This window comes from Lineus longissimus, chromosome 2 (genome assembly GCF_910592395.1).
Source record: "Lineus longissimus chromosome 2, tnLinLong1.2, whole genome shotgun sequence".
Lineage (NCBI taxonomy): Eukaryota > Metazoa > Nemertea > Pilidiophora > Heteronemertea > Lineidae > Lineus > Lineus longissimus.
The window spans coordinates 26,824,213-26,846,755 of record NC_088309.1 but is presented as its reverse complement, the minus strand read 5'-3'; the positions used below and the strand labels follow the sequence as shown (position 1 = coordinate 26,846,755).

The 22,543-nt window shown below is 40.6% G+C and overlaps 2 protein-coding genes across 6 annotated transcripts; one reads left to right on the top strand and one right to left on the bottom strand.

Moving 5' to 3' along the window:
- Positions 1–816: 816 nt before the first annotated feature.
- Positions 817–6,803, bottom strand: LOC135483292 (protein phosphatase 1D-like). The gene is made up of 5 exons (XM_064764048.1): positions 6,408–6,803; positions 5,305–5,474; positions 4,989–5,172; positions 4,498–4,703; positions 817–4,192 (listed from the first exon to the last, which is right to left on the bottom strand). The coding sequence occupies exons 1-5, from the start codon at positions 6,703–6,705 to the stop codon at positions 3,113–3,115; spliced, it is 1,938 nt and encodes a 645-aa protein (XP_064620118.1). The 5' UTR covers positions 6,706–6,803; the 3' UTR covers positions 817–3,112.
- A 560-nt stretch (positions 6,804–7,363) lies between these two features.
- LOC135483291 (cytospin-A-like) lies at positions 7,364–22,057 on the top strand. Of its 5 annotated transcripts, XM_064764044.1 has the most exons (9): positions 7,364–7,493; positions 8,150–8,279; positions 12,059–15,033; positions 16,116–16,136; positions 17,141–17,161; positions 18,211–18,313; positions 19,398–19,514; positions 19,731–19,790; positions 19,991–22,057. In XM_064764044.1, the coding sequence occupies exons 3-9, from the start codon at positions 12,119–12,121 to the stop codon at positions 20,087–20,089; spliced, it is 3,336 nt and encodes a 1,111-aa protein (XP_064620114.1). In that variant the 5' UTR covers positions 7,364–7,493; positions 8,150–8,279; positions 12,059–12,118; the 3' UTR covers positions 20,090–22,057. The 5 variants fall into 5 exon arrangements, with proteins under 5 accessions (XP_064620114.1, XP_064620113.1, XP_064620116.1 ...); XM_064764043.1 differs by lacking the exons at positions 7,364–7,493; positions 8,150–8,279 and adding an exon at positions 9,467–9,732; XM_064764045.1 differs by lacking the exons at positions 7,364–7,493; positions 8,150–8,279 and adding an exon at positions 11,679–11,794.
- The last annotated feature ends 486 nt before the right edge of the window (positions 22,058–22,543 follow it).

Here is a 22,543-nt window from a genome sequence, read left to right as displayed (position 1 = left end):
ACAACACCAGGAATCTTCTGCCTCTGATCGCTCTTGAACTGGTCGCTCTAAAAGACAGGCCCAGCCTTGGCATGGAGACAACTCCTGCAGCCTACTCATACCTGTGTCCTCGGCAGGAGACAACTCGGGTCCCCTTTATGCTGCTGGTTGCTCTTGAAGACAAGCCTAACCTGAGCATTGAGACAACTCCTGTAGTCTACGCATACCTGTGTCCTCAGCCGCAGACAACACCGAGACAATTTTGCCTCTAGTCGCTCTTGAAGACAGACCAACCTTGGCATAGAGATACCTCCTCTCGCCTTATCATACCTGTCCTCGGCCGGAGACAACACCGAGACCCTTCTGCCTCTGGTCGCTCTTGAAGACAGACTAACCACGGCAAAGAGACAACTCTAGCCTAATCATATCTTGCTTTGACCTGAGACAACTCTGGGCCCCTTTGTGCCGCTGGTTGCTCTTGAAGACAACCCAAATCTTGGTATCCTGTAGCCTACTCATACCTGTCCTCGGCCGGAGACAACACTGAGACCCTTCAGCCTCTGGTCGCACTTGAAGACAGACCAACCATGGCAAAGAGACAACTCTAGCCTAATCATATCTTGCTTTGACCTGAGACAACTCCGGGCCCCTTTCTGCCGCTGGTTGCTCTCGAAGACAAGCCAACCTGGGCTTAGAGACAACTCCTGTTCCCTACTCATTACCGGTCTCTTTCTTTTGAGACAGGGCGACTTGGATGATGGTCAACTGAAATCCTGTCACATTCTGAGTTAATCTTACTAGCAATAGAGAAACAACACACAGCGAACTAGATGGCAATTTACATTTTATTTTAAATAGCTTTCCAACAAAGCATGTTGTGATAGTTAATACGTTTACACAACTAATACATTACAACCCATGCAGCACATTCATACATGGACATGACAACTACATGGCTTAAGTTATAGAAGCGGTTCATGGAGTAATTGTACTTGGACTAGACGAGTGAAAGACTCAGCTGGTCACCCAAGATGGTCACCCAAGAAGGTCAATAGTTTGTCCCGAAAAGTGGAGGAGTTTTGATTACAGTTGGGGTTATGGATAATCATGTTTTAAAAAGCAAAATCTGTATTGGAGGATACAAGACCAACAACAGTGAGCATTTCAAAATATACCATAGACCTAAAAAGAAAGCTCACGAAATCTTGTATTAGTGGTTTTCAGTAAATTTATCACTCGACCAACACTGAACATGTGTTTTTAACATAAAATATATGAACATAGATCTGAAGAATGGTACCCCAGATTGCACATAGTAACATACTGGTATTGACGAAGTTGTCATAAATTGACCAAGGATCTTGCCGAGAAGTGTTCATAAATCAAATCAGACATACTGCAGGTAAGTTCAGGCTTGTAAAGCACATCACTTTTCCTACAAACTAACTAATTATATACAGAGAACAATAGTATACAGAGTCTGATGCATGGAGACTGTTGGATAGAATAGAACTAAAGGAAAGGCACCCGGTGAAGACAAACTGATATACTAAAAAATATTTCACGGAGGCCCTCCTCTCAAACGTTGCTGGTTGATGATCTTAAGGGTTCTATTCACTTTCAATTTTTACAGCAAATCCGTGTATTTTTACGTAGCCAAAGAATGCAAATGCCTTCAAATTCAATCAGCACCAGAAGCCCAATTCCATTGAATTCAGGTATGCACAATTTCTTTTTGAGTGGAGAGTAACCAATTATAGTTCAGCAAACAGTAAGTGTACTCTGGCTGTGGAGTCACATGCCTTCCTCGATTGAAATAAGCATTGATGGCTTATCTAAGTATAAAATTAGAACGGTACAAAAGCAAGATACAGATAGGGTCTCAAACCCTTAAAAATATCAATGTGCAATAATTTATAGGCATAAAATTAAAAATCATGAATCATAATTACAATTTACAATAAAATGTACAAGTGAAATAAATAATGAATATTATAGATGTACATGAACACAAGATTTTTACCAGTAGTCTGGTGGTGAAAGTCAAAGATCTCGCAGGGTTTGATTTTCTTACTTGTCCTATTGCCCCGACCAAATTATCAGACAGAGGGTTACTTCACAATAAAGTAGTTGGTTGCCCTGTGGACGAGGAGAAATTCTTGAGTCTATTGTTATACCTGTAAATGTGATAGCAAAATCACCGAGTGATTGGCCTTTAGGCAGGAAGCCCAAGAGACCGCAACTTCTTGATACGTGACACAATTTGCCCATACTGGGCAAGTGGCCATATCACTCATGAGGAGACAACCTATAGGTTACCGTACATTGTCAAGCTGAGTGCAGACACGTTTTTGTCTGTGAAGATCAACAAGTTCAGTTCAATATCTCAGATCATTTCCACTCCCGGTACATATATGCATGCACGATAATGTAGAAAACAAGTTTCACATCCCTGAAATTAATGTCTGGTCTCACAGCTCAGGTTATATTAGACTATTAATAGTATTACCACAATGAACATGTACAATTACAATTACAAAGAGAATATCTTTGCTGAATCAAGTCATAAACCAAATCATAGGATGGAGGCCATGCGAAGAGTTGAACTGGAATGTTTGGTTATCACCATGAAGCAAACTTTCTCTGTTTTTCTGAGCCATTCTTTGAATTTGAAACAACCTTTATTTCATTTATCACATAAGAAATTTGTCGAAACATACTATTTTACAATTAAACCAGCTTTAAATAAATAAAAAGAACATTGTAAGTGTCCAACAGCTTCTCCAAAGCCGACAGTTGAACCATTCTGAAAAGTAGGTTGGTAGAGAAATACATGTATAAGCTGTTTTATAACCAAGAAAACCTGCTCCAAAATCTAACATTCATATTTACATGTACACCAATGCTACCTTATAAAATCTTGTAAATGACACTACGACTTTATTTTTAAAAACCTTCCTCCATGGCACTGCATGCACTGTCATTTGACCTCACAAACGAAATGCACATAACCAGTGTATTCATCTTAGTAAACTTCAACTCAAGTTCCTGCATGCATTAATATAAAGGTTATGACCACAATCACACACATTCATGTCAACATTGTCAATTTAAACTACAAATGCAATGTATGTTATTTTACATTTACTTTCATTCTCTTTCGGCGTAAATTCGGGCTAGGGGTATCGGCAATCTTTCTCTTGATGTTGGTGAACCTTGTCCTTGATGGTGTCTGCCTCGTGACTCTTGGCACCGGTTTAGGACTTTGTTCTTTCTGTCCAATATCTCTCACTTCGTGCACCACAGGAACTGCTGGAACAACATGATTGGCATTGTCCTTGAGAAGACCACGGGTCATTCGACGAGGTGTCAACGGCTCGTCTCCGTCGATAGTTTTACAAGCAACAATCGGTGGTGAACTTAGGGATTTGACAGAGTTCTCACATGTGTAACTCATACTTGTCCTGTTACTATTCTGTCTTGCAGAACGGCCTTCCACTTTCGGTGACTTGGTGTGATTCCGTAACAGTTTTGTATCAGGGGACACTTTTTGTGAAGGTGAACTAACCGCTGATGGTTTTTTTGAATCAGTGTTTGTTTTCACAAGAGTGTCATTGTTAGGCTTTCCAGCATTGTTTTTACTAAGTTTGCTGGAGCTTAGCGATTGCGCCGAAGATGCACTGGTGTCTATAGATACAGATTTCAGAGATTTATTTCGCAAGTTGTGTGGGGAGCCACTTGGCACTGGCATTGAGGCAACAGGAGGTGCAGAGGTATTCTCTACCACAGGGTTTGGGGACATATTGCTTACTCTAGTCAACGCATAAGGTTTACTACGCGGAGAACTTCCAGCACTTTGGTTACTAGAACTTGGTTGTGATTCAGGATTCACTACAGGTGGTGCTGGTCCATCAACCTCATCGAATGTTGGAAGTGATTCCAAGGGATCAACAAATGGTAATCCTCTGTCTAACTTCGATAAAACTGGTTCTACACGACTTGGGAAAACCTTTTCCTCCTTTTTCTTCTTCCTTGTTGCAATGAGATGCTTCCTCTGTTGCATTAACCGTTCACTTTTCCTTGGGCCATAGGGATCAATCATAACTGTGATGGCTGTCGTATTATCCGCACGCATGCTATTCATGTGCCATCGAGCAAGTGCAGTGTCCACAAGTCGAGTTGATGGGTTGATCCAGTAGTTTTCAGTCACATTCTGTAATTGAAACACACAAATAAGTCATCTCTACTCATTCAGTATACAGAATGATAATGACCTCCTAGGTTGAGGCAATGGGACAAGAAAGACAATGCATGATTTAAAACATTCAATATCAAAAAAAGAATCTGTGATTTCTTTATTCAGTACTGTTCATTTATGTACCATCTCAGGCCTCTCAACTGCATGCTTGGTACACCCTTTATAAGGGTGTAGGCCAAATTAAATTGGCGATTGTTCATTTGCAGATGAAGTTCGAGGTAATACTACATTTTGTAAAATATAATGATGAAAACACTTACCGGGTCATGCAAAAACCTTTGCTCAACCTCTGTCTCAACTTGTTCCACAATATGAACAGCTTCTTGAGGAGACATCATATTCCAGAGGCCATCACTTCCAAGGATTAGGCATACATGTTTCTTGGGGTCGAGCTGCATGCAGTGAAGATCAGGCTCCGGAGATACAGCGTAGTCCCCACTAGAGTAATTGTAACTCCAAAGATCGCCTGAAACAATACAAGTGCCAATACAACATCACCTAAAATAAAACTGGGCTGCTACAAGGTACAGACAAGGCATGCGTGTCACTTCTCACGACACGCTACATCATACACATCGTACAAAGTGCTACCTGGACAAGTTGAGAAAAATTCTACCAGTATTAGAATTATTGAAATATTTGTTGAAGTTACTGGTGACAAGTCTTAGAATAAACCTCTTCCATCTCGATTCGTCAGTATACTCTTGTGGATAGTAAAGCCAGGTGATATTATAATAGCAATGAAACTTACCAAGAGACCTAGCTACTGCTAGGAATGGAATCTTTTCTAATTGTGTCCTCCTTGTAATTGGGCCTTTGTGTGATATTTCGGGGCGGTTCCATACAACACGCAACACTCCTGACTTCCCGCTGAATACATTACCACCCATCTCTTCAATCCGCTTTTTTTCTTCTGGGGACTCTGGTTTGTGGTCCTGAAATTGAAAAGGAGTACTTGGTGATGGTTCATACATGACACTCAATTTCATTTTGGATGCGAGAACATTCAGTGCATGTAATTTTAACCTTGAAGAACATAGCCCTGACAAGCTAAGGTTATTATTTACCTCTGTCAATCTCTTTGCAACGAGTGGTTGACCTTCGACATCTCTTGATCCCAGAACTATGGCAGAATCTCCAACATGTCCAATATACAGTTTACAATCTCGAATAATACCAACGCTAGCTGTTGTGCCTGCTGTGCTTGGCCGCCCACTCCATGTTTTAGGCCAGTTTTCTGAAAGACAGGGAGAAATCCATTCAATTATGATATTGCAACAAGTGAAAGATATGATTATGAACTATGGCGCAAGTTTCCGGTGTCTGGCTCTGGTTGTACAGTTGGGAGTCGTGGCAAATGATTGGACTGGAAGTGGAAAGGTAGGTCAGGATAACAGACCGTGATGGGTTCGACCAAGTTCGTTTGGGCTTGTCCTCTACTTGCAGACAAGTCTTTCAACTGACATTGTTTGATGTATTGTAAATCTAACTTTGATTTGAGGTCTTCTGACACACACTGAGTATCCACTCCAGTGCGTTTGTTTTGTTTGGGCTTCAGTTTGTCTTTGTCAAACCTTTCTTTGACTATGTCCATGATAATTGCTATGAAATTAATATTGTATGATGCTTGTTGAATGATGGCTCCCCTGATCATCCAGTGGAATGAGTGATGCAAGATCCAAGCCAATGGGATGCCAAGGGCAGGCAAAGGGCAGGGAAGAATGATATATAACGTTATTTGAGTCAATAATCATTCCAATCCAACTTCATCTAAAGTTTTTAGAAAGCGTGATCTACAACAACAGCATGGCAATGTTTACATTCTTCATTCCTAGCAGTGAAGTCACATGATTCAGTTCATGATAAAGGTCACCCGTCAGAGAAACGTAAAGGAGTTGGGAAATGAGAAAGCAATACCAAAATCGCTGAATTCCCAATTGAAAATAAGAATCCGATATAAAATTTAAACTATCATTAGCTTCTTTACGTCCTAACGTATATGTTGGTGGTAATAATAACGCGATCGGGTGAAAGAGGAGTCCAGCAGGCAATGTTTTGCGCCAACGAGGAAATAGGCGCCAAACGAAATTCAGACTGAAACCAAACCGAGGTTAGCAAAATATTGAATCCAAACGTGAATAACGATCGCAACTGTAGACCTCCGACTCACCTAACTCCTTCCACATCAACTGGTGTGTGACACTGAAACCTATCTTTATTGCCTTAAGAACATCGTCATCATTATGAGACCAAAATAACTCCTGGCTTGTGATTTCTTGAAGCAGTCTTTGCTTGGCAAATTCAGCAGCATGACGACCACCATGGCCGTCGTACACAGCGAAGAAGGCCAGTTTGGCTTCTCCTTCCTCATCTTCGAGAAACTTCGTCACATACACATCTTCCATATATTTCCTCTGACCCTGACTAAGTTTGTAGGAACATCGTAAATTCAAACCGATCCCCGACATAACGATATCGTCCTAAAGGACAACACAAATCCCAGCAATGATAAAAAGTCCGTTTACGCCGTCCATGAAAGTCCACAATTATGAAATTTACATATTGAACGAATTCGTTCAGACACGAATGTCTTCGCCTTTCTGATTGGCCCTTTTCGTGGGAGTAAAGGTCAACTTGCCATATATGGGTTTAAGCAAACTTTTATAGATCAGTCTCGAACAATTGATAAATAGTTTGGAAAGCGGCGTTCATCGGTGAATTTAAGAACTAAAATATATTATAATCTGCCAACAGGTGCTCCTCATTCGGACAACCAGTATTCCTCACCATCCAGCCCACAACTCCATCCTGACAATATCAGGTAATTTCACTTGATACATACTTACTCCCTCGAAAACATGTTGTAGGTCATGTTTGGTGTTATGCCACAACCAGTGATTTTAGTGCATGTAGTGGGTGTGCCTATCTATCACCAAATTTGTTCCGGATTTTGGATCACATTTCAACTCTATGTTACAGCCCACCGTCCAATTTGATAAATGAATCTACTGACCATCAACCTGTCAAGTAGAGCCACCATGTGTTATGTTAGCTTTCGCCCACCAACTGGCTACATATGAGAATTAGTTCATAAATCTTTCGAGACCAAAACTGTACAGGGATGACCTTGACCCGATGACAACAAACGTTTCACAATAAACATTGATAGTAAAATAAGACCTATTAACCTGATAATCATTCCGATTTGAAATATATGTTGTGAAATACTAGTTGCAACCGGCAACTAAGATATCAGGTTTGTTTTTAAATGGAAAGCTGTTAAAAAAGAAGCCGCATCAGTTGGCTCATAGTCATAGGATAGTGATGGTCATGCCATACCCATGACCCATACATTGTGATTGTCATTGATTACATAATATATTTATGCTTAGGCTAGCCATGGCATAGGCTATAAGATAAGATGCTTTGTCTGTCTTGACTTATCAATCAATCGTCAATAGACGAATTCGAAGAAGTTTGTTTTGGCGCAGACCAGGTGGCAGGCATGCATTTCACCTTGAGCTTATGAGCATCCTTTTCTGAGTTGAGTGCGCATTTTATTTGTTTTGGCCCCTATTCCATATTTGTCTTCTTCGAAAAAGACCTATTCAATCAATCGGCGCGATCAGTGGGAAACAACACTACATAGGCCCTAGGCCTACACTGATATAGGCAGGCCTACATCTATGTTCAAGTTATTATCATGTTGCATGCTGATGTGCATGAGTGTCATACTCATTATCTATACTCCACATTTCCTTCATTTAATTCCTACGTTCCTGATTGTTATGGTAAAATCTGTATATTGTGCAGCTGTACACTGTTGGTGGAATATATAGGGTGCCTCATAAGCATAACAATGTAGTTGACGAGTACTACATAACACTTATTGTTTTTATTCCACCGTTTCAGGAATGTTTGCGTCCTTATGCAGGTTAAGAAGAGAGCTGTTCATCAAAAATGGAATGAAGCAAAGATCTTTGGAGCTAGTACATTTCCAGTAGCCGAAATAAATCAAAGAAAAATAAGAAAACAAGAAGAGGTAAAAACATTTTTGTCTTAGATAATAAAAGCTTTCCGAGAGAAGCATACATATGTTCAGGGTGACAGGGATTTGGACAGAGTCAAAGCCCTATTGTTGGGGAGTTCATGTGTTATATGAACCTGTCATTGTTTATGAACCTACATGTATCTATTTGAAATACCTGGACAAGGGCCTCGATGAGTCCATTTCAAATATCCAGTTGGCCGCATTGTGTACACTGATGATAAGGCCGGTGTGGTATCTCTAGCAAGTGTTATGATCGTCCAATTGATGGCAGCACTGGTCCGTCTGGAAATATTGATTATCATTATACTGTGCTGGTTTCTGAGCCAGTCACTGGCAGTATATGGATATGGAGACTCCATTGTCATGATTATTGATTAGCTTCATAAATCATTGATGGCTCTGTAATGGCCAAGCTACCAGCTACAGTAGTCTGCAATACAAGAATAATTGCTCGAATCCGTTAAATTCCAACGATAATTACTATTAGCTGAAATGAGTCATCATGTTCTGCGAGGGTTTTGGATTTATGAAAAATGCCTCCTATTCCGAAATCTTCTTTAAAAATGATTAAAAATGTACATGTTAGGGCCTTGTTCATGGGTTGGTGTCTTTGCTATTTCAGAGACAGCAGAAGATGAAAAGTCTTTGAATTTGACTATACAATGTGAAAGCCGGCAGAGGTTTGAATGTTGTCGCTGGTCTATGAGCCAGTTTATAGCTTAACTTCCCATTCAATTTGATATTGTCAGTATGGAAGTTAAATAAATTACATCTAATCCTGATTAATACCCAAATCAAGCAGATACAGTAATCTGGTTTTGAAATTAATCTGTTTTAAAATCTTGTAAAATTTTTCACATAAAATTGGATTCAGAGTGTACTAATACTACAAGACTTAGTGTTTTTACACAGATCATTATGATTGATCAATATTTTGTTGTTTTTGTTCTGTGAATGTCCCATCAGAATTAGAATCCAGCTGTTTGAATTGATTAGCAGTGTAAACACAGGACTTGAACAAGGGCAGTCTTGTTCCCAAAATACTTATGTGGATTTTAGAATAGGATTTCTGTATTTATTGGCATATTTTCAATTGTTTGCATATTTATGATTTTTATATTTGAGTTATGTCGGAACAAGTCATACATGTTTTTGGTGTACTTGATTTAGAACAGATGTTTGCACACAGTGCCGGCTTACCTTATTGTAATAAAATATGTGAGCCAGTTATGCTGGTTGGTTAGTGTAACACTGCAGGGATACAGTGGTGCATTACCTGGGTCAATACTGAATACACTGGAGGAAAGAGCTGACTTGGACAGAATCAGTAACGATCGGGAACTTTGGGTCTTTGGCGAGGATCAAGACCGGCATTCTGATATTTTGGAGTGATATCATCCGGATTTTGATATGATTGCAGTAGCTGAAATGATAACAATGGAGGGTGAGTCGTTTGAGTGTGGTGATGCAGTGTGCAAACAAATGTAATGATTCTGTAATGTACGTGACTACAGTGAATATGAAATGTGGCCTGAGGGATCTTTTTTGAAGAGAGAAATTATTCAGTAATCACAGCTTGGTATCTTCTTAGTTAGTGGATTTATTTCAGGATTCTGCTGGGACCCAGATGTCAGCTATCCTTTGACCATCAGGGTTTACATGTAGATGAGGTTGTTTTGAAGGCTGGCGGTTTGTTGTGTACGATGGGGCTAGGGGTGGGGGGTATGGTGTACTCCTCTCAGAATCTGGTAGACCTATAATACAGTCTATCAATTATGTCACTGTCAGTGTTTTACAGAATATAATGCAGTTACACTGTCGTGCCCAAGGGGTCTGATGCATTGGTGGGTTTCGATAAAAAAGTCCATGTCGATGAAGATCAATGCATGGTCAGCAAGAAGGTAATTGAGGCCTAGTGTCTTTGTAGTTGAATTTGGGACATGGACTTGGCAGTAAAATAACTCACTGGCCTACATAAGTGCTTGTGAGCAAGTTCAATGAATTTGGTGCTGCCCCTTCAACATTCATTGGCCTTCATTGTATAGCAGTAGCACCCGCAGTGCAGTTAGTAGGAAACGAAATGTTTCACCTGTCTCACCTTCAGCATAGATCTTTTTTCGGAATTTTGTTTCGGCTGAAAATCATCCTTCAATCTGTCAAATGAGATGACAACCAGATGTCGGAATCTTATTTTTGGTCGGGATCTTATTTTAGGTCTACTTTCACAAGCTGACTGCACCTTCTAAAAGGTGAGATTCAGGTCCTTCAAAAGAAGGCAAGGTTTCAGTCATTCAAGAGCAATATGTTGATTGCTGTTGATTAGATTTACTGCAAACTCTTAGCCTAGACTTTAAAGGGTCAATCCTCTAATTTTAGTGAGTGATATGAGATGAGATGTTCCGGGGGGGGGGGGGGGGGGGCTATGTACGGATTGAACTTAGTTGATCTAAGATAACATGGATAATGAGCTTTTCTCCGGGCTAAGAAATACATGTCGCTTCAAATAAGTTTGTATTAAGGGTGTTCAATACCCTATGATAACAAACCGTATTGGAATTCAAGTTGACAATGATCCTCAATAATGTCCAGTCTTATAATGACTTAGCACATTCTTCAAGATTGACGAATTGATCAGGGAGCTAATCGACATAATTGAAAAATTGAGACTTTTATTTAGTTTTCTGGGAACCCAATACAAGTATAGGCCATGTCGACTTGGGTACACATTCGAGTATCGACTCTGAATCACTTTGGCAGTTTTGGCCCACGTCTCATTCTTTTCCATTGTTGTTAAACCTGCTTCCATGTTTGGCTCGTATATATCTGCTTTCATCTGCATTATTGTGTAAGTACCATAAAAAGTCACATAACTGTCAACTGTTTGCATTTTGATAGCTTCCTTAGAATGAATAAGGTTATTTTCAACTCATTTTGTTATTCAAGTGTTAAAACGAAAAAAAACCCTATTTGTTGTCAATTTTATGATTGAATTTCAGGTGTGTGTCACAACTCAAAACATTTCCAAGTAGTTCATCATATATCTCGACATATATGTAATGTTGATAACCTGAAAATAAAATGATGACAGACCTGCATTGATATTTAACATTCCTTAATATCACGTCTTTCTCACAATGGAACGTTTTTGCTGCAGTAATGGTGATAATGTGGCGTCGTTGTACAATCTATGACACTACCATAAAATTATAACTTTGAAAAGAACTCTTGTCAAAGCAGTCTACATTGTTACTTGATCTTTAAATTCTGATGGGTCCTCATTGCTGGCGAGTTGTCCTGCTTTAACAATCTTTTGTAGTCTATGCATGTGTAATGGGCTATTGGTGGCACTGGTTGGTATTGTCTGGCTTGTTCAAGTCCCCAGTTGTGTACCCACCAGTGGCGTGTACAGACTGTCATACGAATATCTCCATTCCCAAAGGATTGCTTAGGATTTTATCTTTGTGACTCTACATTTGGTCTACTTCGTGGATTTGATTTGTGTGGAGGTGTGGTGTGATTTGTGCAAAGATTGCTGTTCAAGTTGTTTGGGATACGTGATTGCACTCCTAGAACTCCCATGTCAGCCAATTTTGAATATAGTCTGATACATACCTGACTACTGGTTGTTAATGTTATCGTCTCTTACTCCTAACGCAGTGACAGTCTGGCATGTCACATGGGCATTTTGCATTGTTGCTTTTCCCGCTAGTTTGTAGCAACACAGTGCGGCAAAAATTGACAATACGAAATTTCTTATTTCTATTTTGCAGGTGCTGTAACCTGTTGTCTGCCGTATGGCAATACCCTCATCTTGATCTCATCCTACCACCATGAAACGAAATGCCAAAGCAACGACTCCCCTCAAGTCTTCTACTGGGCCTAGTCAGTCCAAGGCCACAGCATCACCAGAGCAGAGCAAGGACTTCGATACCCCACAGAAAGGTAATAGTGACGGGCCAGAGAAGCCGAAGGAGGTACAGAGAATACTCCGCAACGGTGCTGTTAGGAAGAAAAACGATAGTTCCCTCAGCAAATCCTACATGAGTAAAAGTCACGATAATCTCGCAAGTGTATTACGGCGTAAAGCGTCAGCGCAGTCTACACAGCGACCACGGTCTGTTATTGGCCTTTCAAAGAACGAGGAGGTCGGTGCGGCTGTGAATGGTAAATCGACTTTTAATAAAGAAAACCAGGCGGTGCGAGAAAGGAGTGCAACGGTTGCAGTAACAACATCCCCGCCTAAGAAACTGAAATCTGATATTGTCAAGAGGGCTAAAAGTACACCGAACATAGATCAGGCAGGTGCAATGAAAAAAGCATCGAGTACACAAAATATAAGCAAGATGCCTGCATCTGTGAAGCGGGCATCAAGCACTCAAAATGTTAGCCGTGACAAGGCTGGGCGCCATAGCCAGCGCACCTCCGCGCCAGCGAATATCATGGCGTATAATGCTGAACTATTGGCGAGCTTCGAAAAGGAGAAGAAGATTCTTGAGGGAAAGATATCGGAGTTAAGGCAGGTGTCAGAGCATCGTAAAACTGAGATTGAGCGTTTGAAATTCGAAACAAAGAGATTAAAAGAGTGTATTAGCGATCAACCAGATGAGGAATTAGAACTGTTACGCAATGAGAATCGTCTGCTCAAAGATCGCCTCCACGAGCTCGGGGTGTGCGTCGAACAAATCACTGACAGTGAAAAGTTGTCAATGCTGCAGGAGAAACGTGCTCTCAAACAGGACAGTGTTAGTGTTACTAGCGACGGGATGGCTTATTCTAAACAGGCCAGTAGGGGGAGTGAGGACGCGTTAGATCTCGCCTCGCTTGATTCGGCTGACTTTGGTCATGTTGGTTTGAGTGCCAATGATCTAGCATGTGTTACCCCAGAACACCCTTCATCGTTTTCTCTTGAGAATAGTAACTGGGAGAAACAGAGCAATAAGAGTCATGGTAGCGATGGACTGAGTGAGATGTCGGTCTCGTGTCTCCAGGATCGTATTACTCAGATGGAAGAGACACATTATAGCACAAGCGAGGAGTTACAGGCAACACTACAGGAGTTAGGGGACCTGCAGTCTATGGTGAATGAACTGACCTTGGAGAATGAACGCTTGGCCGATGAGAAGGCTGTCCTCTTGGAGTCGCTGTGCGCCCAAACAGAAAAACTAGAACACTGTCGGATGCAGATAGAACATTTGAAGTCATTATTGGTAAGCGAGAATGATACATCGAAAGATGATAGGGAGTACCAGTTGTTAGGCATTATCAAGAGTTCACAGGTTGAGAAAGAGGAGATGTTACTGAGACAAATGGAATTGTGCAATTGTGTTCAAGGTCTTGAGAATCAGAGTCGTGATCAACAGGATATCATAAATGCACTGAAAGACAAGAGCCACCTGCTGGAGGATAAGAACGAGAGTTTCCTCGCTGATAAGAAAAATGCTGAAGAAATGTGTCGCGAGTTGAAGGAACAAATCGCAGCTGAACAGATTGAGCTGCAAAGATATAAGACATTGTTAGATAATGAGAAAGCCAAAGTAGCAGAACTTGAACAGTTCAGGAATGCATCAGATAAAACTGAGCTTGAAGAACTGCTTGATAATACGCGCCAAGAGAAGGATAAGTTAGAGGTGAAGTTGACGGATGTTCAGGAGGCCTTAGCTCATAGTCAGTGCGAGGTGTCCCGGTTAAAAGAACTGCTCTCCTCTTTCGAAGAGGAAATGAAGGTGATCAAGAACAATGCCAAAATGAGTGTTAGTGATATGGAATACAAGATCCAGCAGGTGATAGGAGAGAAGATGGAGTTGAGACAGGAGATGGAGACGTTACGAGATCATATCGATCAGTTAGAACAGGATTGCGATCGGTACTTAGAGGAGAAGAAAGGTGTCGCCACTTCTTCCAATGAGTTACAAGCCAAATTAGATGCGGCTCTTCTAAAGAACGAAGAGTATAAAAGTGAGATTAGGGAGATTAATGCCAAACATGAGGAGGATATCGCTGAGTGGAAACAGTTCCAGTCAGATTTACAAAAAGCTGTTGTCATCGCAAACGATATCAAGACAGAGACTCAAGAGGACATGGAACAAGTGTTAAATGAGAATGCAATTCTCAAAGAAAAGATAAATAGTTTATCGATTGAGACGAATAAACTCAGGGGTGATTTAGAGAAGTTACGAAAAGTTGGATCTGATAAGGAAAATACTGCAGTGTTTGGGTCAGAACTTAGGGGGAGGGTGAAAAACTCTGTTGATCGCGAGCTAGCTAATTTAAGCTTACGTGGGCCCCCACTAAAATCACCTGGGTCAGGAAATGGCAAGCAAAATCTGTCCGTAAAGAAATTGATCTGCTCAATAGAACAGCATGTGAAGGTTGGTCATACTTCTCCATCAGCTGGTACTGGGGAGAGGCGTGGGTCGGTCACTGAGCCCCCAGTGTCGCCAAAAGAGTTTGCTCCGAGGGAATCATCACCAGTTAAACCCAAAGAACCACATCAACGAAGAAGCAGCGCCCCCTCTGAGGTACATCTGAAATCAGCTCTGAAGAAGACGACAGAAGTCGACGACAGGAAACCGCCGCTGAATCGTGGACATACGTTTGCTCACCCGATTTCGTCGCTCAAGAAACTCACCGTTGCAGAAGAAGCTAGTCCGCCACCCCCCAGGTCTGTTGATCAGCCTGATGGGTCAAAGGTGCCACCAGCCATCACATCCATATTGTCCACAGAACTGAGGAGAAACAGTGTCTCGTAAGTATGAAGTGGTCTGGTCATGATTAGCAGACAGTTATCGAGAATCTTCATTTCAGATAACTATCAGATGATCAAATCATTTAATACTGACCTCATGAAAATGGCAATTTTGGTAGATTTTGAGCTGTGTCAGAAATTCAGAGTGATTGATTGGTGGTAATCACTGAAACCTTTCATTCGTTTCATACAGAGCGCGAGAGCTTGAACTTGCACACAGTTCTCCTTAACGTTTACAAATTTTCAAAAGCCTTTGGTTGTTCATGTTCTGTTGTGAACTGTCAGAATGTACCATAGGTATGATGTTTACATCTCATAGCTGTGCACCAGGTAGCCCTTGTGGAGTGGATAGCACAATACCACAGCTTCTTTCACCTGTTTGGAACAATGTTACATCTTTACATCTTGTGAGATGGATGATTGATCCCCAAATGGATGAGAGATAAACACCGACTTGTACATGTGTCAGATGTAGGCCTTTTTCCTTATGGTGTGATACACTACATGTACTTGGCAATTCCAGTGACCTCAATTACAGTTGAATGCCTAATTCACCCAACTGAATATGAAAGATACTCTGCAGGCAACTTGAATACAATATCTAAACTAAGTGAACTTGAATGACTAGGGGATGAAGCTTGCTGGATTGCCCCTGATAATCCTCTTTAAACCCAGAGAATTAGTTTCAAAGGCAGTCTGAACATGAAAGATGGAGTACATGTATTCTGATTTATGTTATCAGGTCAGCCAGGTATTGATCAAAATCCATTAGCCAGCTGGCCAGCATGCTAAAACTTTTCAATCTTTGTTAATGCAACTTCTTACTTATGGTTCTTGTGATGAAAATGGTTAGAACTCCATGATTTGATAAGTAGACAGAGGAGTAGTATTTTAGTTCAAGTAAGCTGTAGGGATATTTTTGGGAGCGAGATCCCGGGCCTTAAATGACGCTTCTCTCTCATGTTTCTAGTTGGTATTTGCTATTTCCCCGACTGATTGGTTGTATACATTCTATGTTTGTCAGTTGATTAGTCCTCAAGTCAAGTAGATGAAACCAATAACTACTGTGTACAACATTTCAGATATCTTGAGACTCTCTTGAGGTAAATCTCTACCTATAACTCCACCAACACTCCAAGCTTTCAACTCCGTCACTACCAAGTTGAGCAGACTATATTTCTGGAGCACTTTTCTGCTCTTTATGTTCAAGTCTGCTGCAAGTTAAGACTTGTATTGTAAGTTCAGACTGTCAACAGAGATGTCCGCAAAGGGAAGTTCCTATGCGGCTCTAAATGTTCAGTTTTTGGTAGTGACAGAGTTGTACCACATTTCATACCAAAATGCTTGTGTTCTCCCTCAAGCTGGTCTTTAGCTAGGTGTGGTTTCATCTTCAGTGAGCTGGAAATCATCTGTTCACAGTTATTTTTAAGATTGCTCAAGACTCGTACAATCCCTTGAGCACTTCAATCTTGATTGCTTTATCCAGAACATGTAATTCAAAATATTTCTGTTGGCTTCTTTATAATGAAAGCCACACATTATGTTGCCCAGTTTCCTTTTCAATTCAGAGCACAATTCGCCGACCCCTCCCTGCTCGGTCACAAGCATTTTCATCACTCCATGTAATGAATCAAATCGTGTGTCAATTCATCAGTGTTTGGTTTTGCTAAAGAGTAGGTGGTGGGCAGCCTGTGATTGGCAAAACAGTTGAGAGCTTCTCTGCTTCTGCTGTTTATATCTCTCCTCACAGTACAAGGAATGCAATGACCCCCTCAGCTATCTACCCAAGTCATTGACAGTGTTTCAGTACTGACCGCATGGTTTGAATATTCTGTCTTCGTGATAATTCATTTCATGATGCAACAGGACCGTGGGATGAGAGGTTGGTCGGGGTAGCGCCGACTTTTCAAATTTTCAGTCTGTAATGTAAGACCTGCTTAGAAAGTGGTCTGACATATATTGTTACCAATTTCAATCCCGCAGGCTCTCTTGTCAAATAAAGATTTAGGCTGACATCAGTACAGTTCATGCTGTCTACCAAAGAAAAAGTCTTATTCATAAACATGATAAAGTTGCATGGACCTAATGCCTGTCATTTGTGTTCCAGCTTAGATTGTGGTGCTGAAAGGTTTGCGTCTCAACACTTGGTGCATGTTTGTTGCTTGGTTGTTTGAAACTCAGGGTTGAAACATTTTAACTAACAGTTCAAATCAAAATAGGTATCAGGCACTGTATGCCCTTGTCATGCGTTTGATATTGATACTGTGAATTTTGTTTTGACTTACCCCAGACTGGACACAAGGTATCAGCTCTGAAAAGTGAATGAAAAAAGAATGTTGGAGAAGGGTACATGTATTTAGGGGATTTTTTTCTCTCCCTTGGTGACAGTTTTGATTCTTGGTACCATGATGATCCCTGTTTTTTTTGTGGTTCAATTTTTTACCTGCATTTGGTTGGTGGTAAGCTGCGAGTGTGAACTGGGTCCTGTTTGCAACTGAAACCTTTTCTGGTGTCGGCCTGGGTTGGTATTTTATGCATTGGGCTACAGGATAGAGTTGCGTTGTGGAAAGATGCCAGGCTAGGTGTAAAATATTCCTTGCATTTCTACCTGACCTGACCTCCGTTCAACAGCCTTACAAAAGATTGGCCCAGGGATTCAGATTCATGACTGGTGCTGCGTTATGTTCCCCACTAGTACTATAAATCAAGGATGACCAAATGTTGTTGTTATGCCTCATCCGACTCCACCAGTTTGTACAAAGCAATGCCTTCCCAGTGCATTATTCTGACGTGAGGATCTGAAGATCAGCTTGCGGGGCTGGGGCATGCTGCTGGATTGTGTGATATCATGTCCTTCATCATGTAGATATTTCACCCCCTGGCGAGATCATCAGTGGATGTTTATAGGAAAGACTTCACCTTCTAACTTGAAACTGGGTCTCGTATTCATACCCAAGTGTGATTTTAGGATACCGTTTTTGGAGTTTCTAGTGTAGCACTAGCCTGTGAACAGACCAGACAGAGTTCCAGTCGGTAGTAGTTAACTCGCCTTTATTGATACAAGAACTCAGCTTTATAAACAGGGTACATTTAGTGATGGTTGGCATAGCTTACACTACTCCTTCTCTGAGACTTTACATAGCCAGTCTAATGACATTGTTTGCCTTACATTTTCAGAGAACAAGGTAAAGACCCACTGGCCACCCTGGTGAAGCAGACAGGAGGATCCAAACGAAACGCTCTTCTCAAGTGGTGTCAGAGTAAAACGGCACATTACTCGGTACGTAGAAGTAGAACACCGGCAACATATTAACAAGTATTGTCCTATTGCATAACAACGATATCATTTTCTTTTGACCCAAAGCCATGATATAATAACAGTGCTGTTTTCAAAGAAACAAACTCCTTTGTTTCATTATCTCTTGCAAAAATTACTCTTTCAGTTTTTCCCGTGTATTGTCTTTGCCTAGCTCTCATGTTTCTTTCATGTGGTATTAAGCGCTTATTGCCGTCCAGATGGCCAAAATGACTCAACGGTGAAAAGAAGCCACTCCATTCGATGAAAGAAGTTTATTTTATCGTAGTTTTTTTGTTGGTGTAATGTTTCATCATGTTCAAACAATCTCCTCAGCAAGATGACGAATAGGATGATTAGTGTCACCTGCCGCAGAGTAGACAGTCCGTCTTATTTGAACAATGATGGTTTCCCTATAAAGTTCATGTATTAATTCTTGCATGTTTTGTACATGTATGTTTGTACGTTGGGTACAGGTATTCGGTTGCTCTGCTGTTGAATTTTTTCCCCAAGTGATTATTTTCTCTCTAGGTCAGCTGTAGTAGTAAACAACAGAAGATAAAATTGTGTGCCTATGGGTCCTATTAATGTATGATATACTGTAAACCCCAAAATGTTGGAGCCAGGCAGCAGAGTCAGCCTCCATGTATTGCGATGCCTCTCTTTACGGTATTATACTAGTAGGACACCCTTAACATGCTTTTTGCAGCGCATACTTAATGAAATTCCAAGATTTGCTTAGTATTTCTGCGTCAATCCACTCACACACAATATAACTGCTTCAGAAATCAATACAAGTGGGTGCAATACATGTCATCATAAATGCACATCCATGAGCATACAGTAGTGTACTGGGGGCATGAATTTAGAATGAACCCACTCCAGTGATGAGAAATGAACAGCCTTATATTTGACATGGTTGTCTCTCATCAAACCTTAGGATCCTGCCATTTCATTTACAGACTTGAAGTGTGAGAGCAGCAGTTGAAACCCATAGGCATTATACCTTCGTATAGAAGTGATTGAATGAAGTAATGATAATAATATCCCAATGGTCTTCTCTTTTCAGCACATTGATATCACCAACTTTAGCAGCAGTTGGAACGACGGCCTGGCATTCTGTGCAATCATGCACTCCTATCTTCCCCACAAAATACCATACAGTGAGTTGGATACACACGACAAGGTGAGCCATCTTCTGGCCCAATTGGTAACGAGAAGTTATTTTGTCTTTGTAGAATTACAGAGTATAAAAACTTCACTGTCAAATTAGTTAAGGCCAAAGTTGAATGTTCACTTAGTGTTTCTACTCTTCTAGGTTGGGTCAAAGGTCAAATCAAACCCAAGACCAGTAATGGACTCAGTGCAGCTTGTTTCAAAAATGTTTTTTTCACATTTTCAGAAAAGAAACTTCACACTAGCTTTCAAGGCGGCAGAAAGTATAGGGATACCACCACTGTTGGTAAGTGTTTCAGACAAACACTCATGACTGGCCAAGATTGCTTTTGATTGGTGTTTTGCATCATGTCAATTTGATGATGGCCAGATGACTTGCAATTAAACAGAATCGTTGCTGATCTTTGATCTGAGGAGACTTGTAAGCCAGACAACTTTAGCCTTTCCCCCCCATTATATGCCCTTGCTTACCTTTATGTTTTGCAGTCAATCAATGAAATGGCAGCGATGGAGCGACCAGACTGGCAGGCGGTCATGGGCTATGTCACCAGCATCTACAAGCATTTTGAGATAGACAACAAGTGAACATCATGATAGGAATTGCTACAGGATTGGATCACATGGATTCATGTAGGACTTGTCAGATAAACATGGCACAATAAGAAGAATCTGCTAGTTGGATGAGATTGACAGACTTATTTATTTTCATTGAGATTAAACTTGGTGGTTCGTTGCTACCATGATGTGTCGTCTGCTAAGTGTCAGATCTGCCAGAATAAATGGTCAGAAGTTACCTTTGTTACAAAATTTAGTGTAATTGGGAAAATTTTGAAACACTTTTAAAATTGAGAGCAGATTATTACTACTCATTTTGAAGATGCTTTTGAGAAAACCATTTGACTGAGTCATTCTTCAGACTTGTCACATTTTGGAAAAAAAACTTTCGAAAAAATGCTCAGAATACCTTACATTGTAGTTCTGTATAGATGTATTGGTGTGGTAGAGATTCTGGCGGCTTGATTTGAACGAGGCATTGGACAAAACCCTCTTTTGGGTTCTGCTGCTACCAATTCCAACACGAAATGCATTCCCTTTGAGATATCTATTTGATCTCAAGCTAAACATCCTGCTATGACCTTGTAAATAGTTCTATAATGCCTACCCCGAGAAATGACCATTTGTAAAGTTACATCCTTGTCTTGTGTTACCAGATACCACCTACCAACCACCCTAGTGGCCATGTTACAACTACTGCATTTATACATGTAGTTAGTGTATCAAAATCATGGCAAGATGCGTTCAAACCAGATCTGACCTACATGTTAATATCCTTTGTATAATGCTTGACTGCCAATTTAGTGTGACGTCTGTCATAATCTTTCCAAAATTTGTTTGTGCTTTGCTGATGTGAACCCTGCTTATAATACTACAAGTTGACTGTGAAATTCCCAGATTGGATAGATTCTTTTTTGGAGTTCTCATGTGTTCTTCTCTTCATAAAACTTGGTGTTGTCATCGTGTCAGGGTTGTGAATTAGCTCAATTTTAACATCGAAGTGAGTGTTTTAGATACATTTTCAAGACAAAGACAATCAAGGTGCTGTCTGAATATATAATATAATCTGTGACATCGTTTTCTTTGTATTGTGGTCTAGCCAAAGTCCTGTACCAAGAAACTAAACTGACGAGGAGTAACTGCAAGTTTTCAACATCGGTATAGCATGAAATATTCGCAAGCGTTTTTAGTTTCGCAAATACACAAATTACAATTTTGCAAGGAATAAGTGACTTTTAGCAAATTTTGTGGTTTACAGTAGCCTACTGGTAGTTGTCATTTTGGATTAGTAGTTGTTTCAGCAATGAAAGTATCAATGCATTTAGATTAGATCTGATGAGACAGACTGCTTCTGTGGTTCATGATCACCTTGACCGTAAATTTGTATGGCTATTCTGTTTAATGGCTAACTGTGCTAGAACTAGAAACTTGTTCGTTGTCCAGAACTTCTATTACATTGGCCTTGCAGAGCCTGTTAACTGTAACTGCTTCCGGTTCAAAATGTATAAATAATCTTTTTAATGTGATGTGATGTCTAAGGTTAGATTACACCTATTAGATTCAATGCTTTGTGTTTCAGCCTTGTGATAAGATTTCCCGTATTGCATGTATTTTATTCACTGCAACATACACGTGGGAATGGGCTTGAAAACTTTCAGTGCTGCCATCTAAAACTTCAAAGCTGTAACTGATGTTAGCATTCATTATTCTGATCAATGTCTCTGTGTTCTGCAGCTCATTGCTGCATCTGATACATAACATTATCTTAGATAACCCACGGAGACGGTTGAATGCCTCTCTCATTACCTGCAAGTGTACTTTTTGGTCCTAAGTCTTCATAGGAATAATGTATGTGTGTTGCATGGTCAGTAGAATATAGTTTCCTTGCTTGTATCCAACTTGTTGTGGAAGTACATGTATGTGTATGTGTATCATTAATGATAAATTGTCTTGTGTAATTATTTATTGGCATTTACAATAAACCATGGTCAAAATCTACATGCTTGCACTAGTTCTTGACTTAAAACCGATGATCACTTGTGCTGATGAATTACCTGTGAGGCACATAAGGGCAGAACAATCTTCTTGCATTCAACCCTGGAACAGCCATGGTTCAGATCTTCGCTGTCACATCAAGTGTCGTCCCTGGGACAACCATGGTCCAGATTACAATCACACCAAGTGTCATCCCTGACACAACCATCAAGGTCATCATTGTCAAAGTGTTATCCATGGAGGAACAACCACCATCCACGTCTTTTGTCCGTGGAACCACCTGATCGTGTCCTTCATGGAGACTTTGGGTCCTTGTGTCTGTTGGTTCACTCATTCTCCACCCCTCGCCATGGATTTACAGACGATAACCAGCTCCATATAGCAGCCAAGGTGAATCAGGCTGCGTAACCGCTGCATTCACAGACAGATAATTTGGAACGTTGTCTGTGCAAGGACTTGTTTACCATCAACAAACTAAGAGGCAACCCT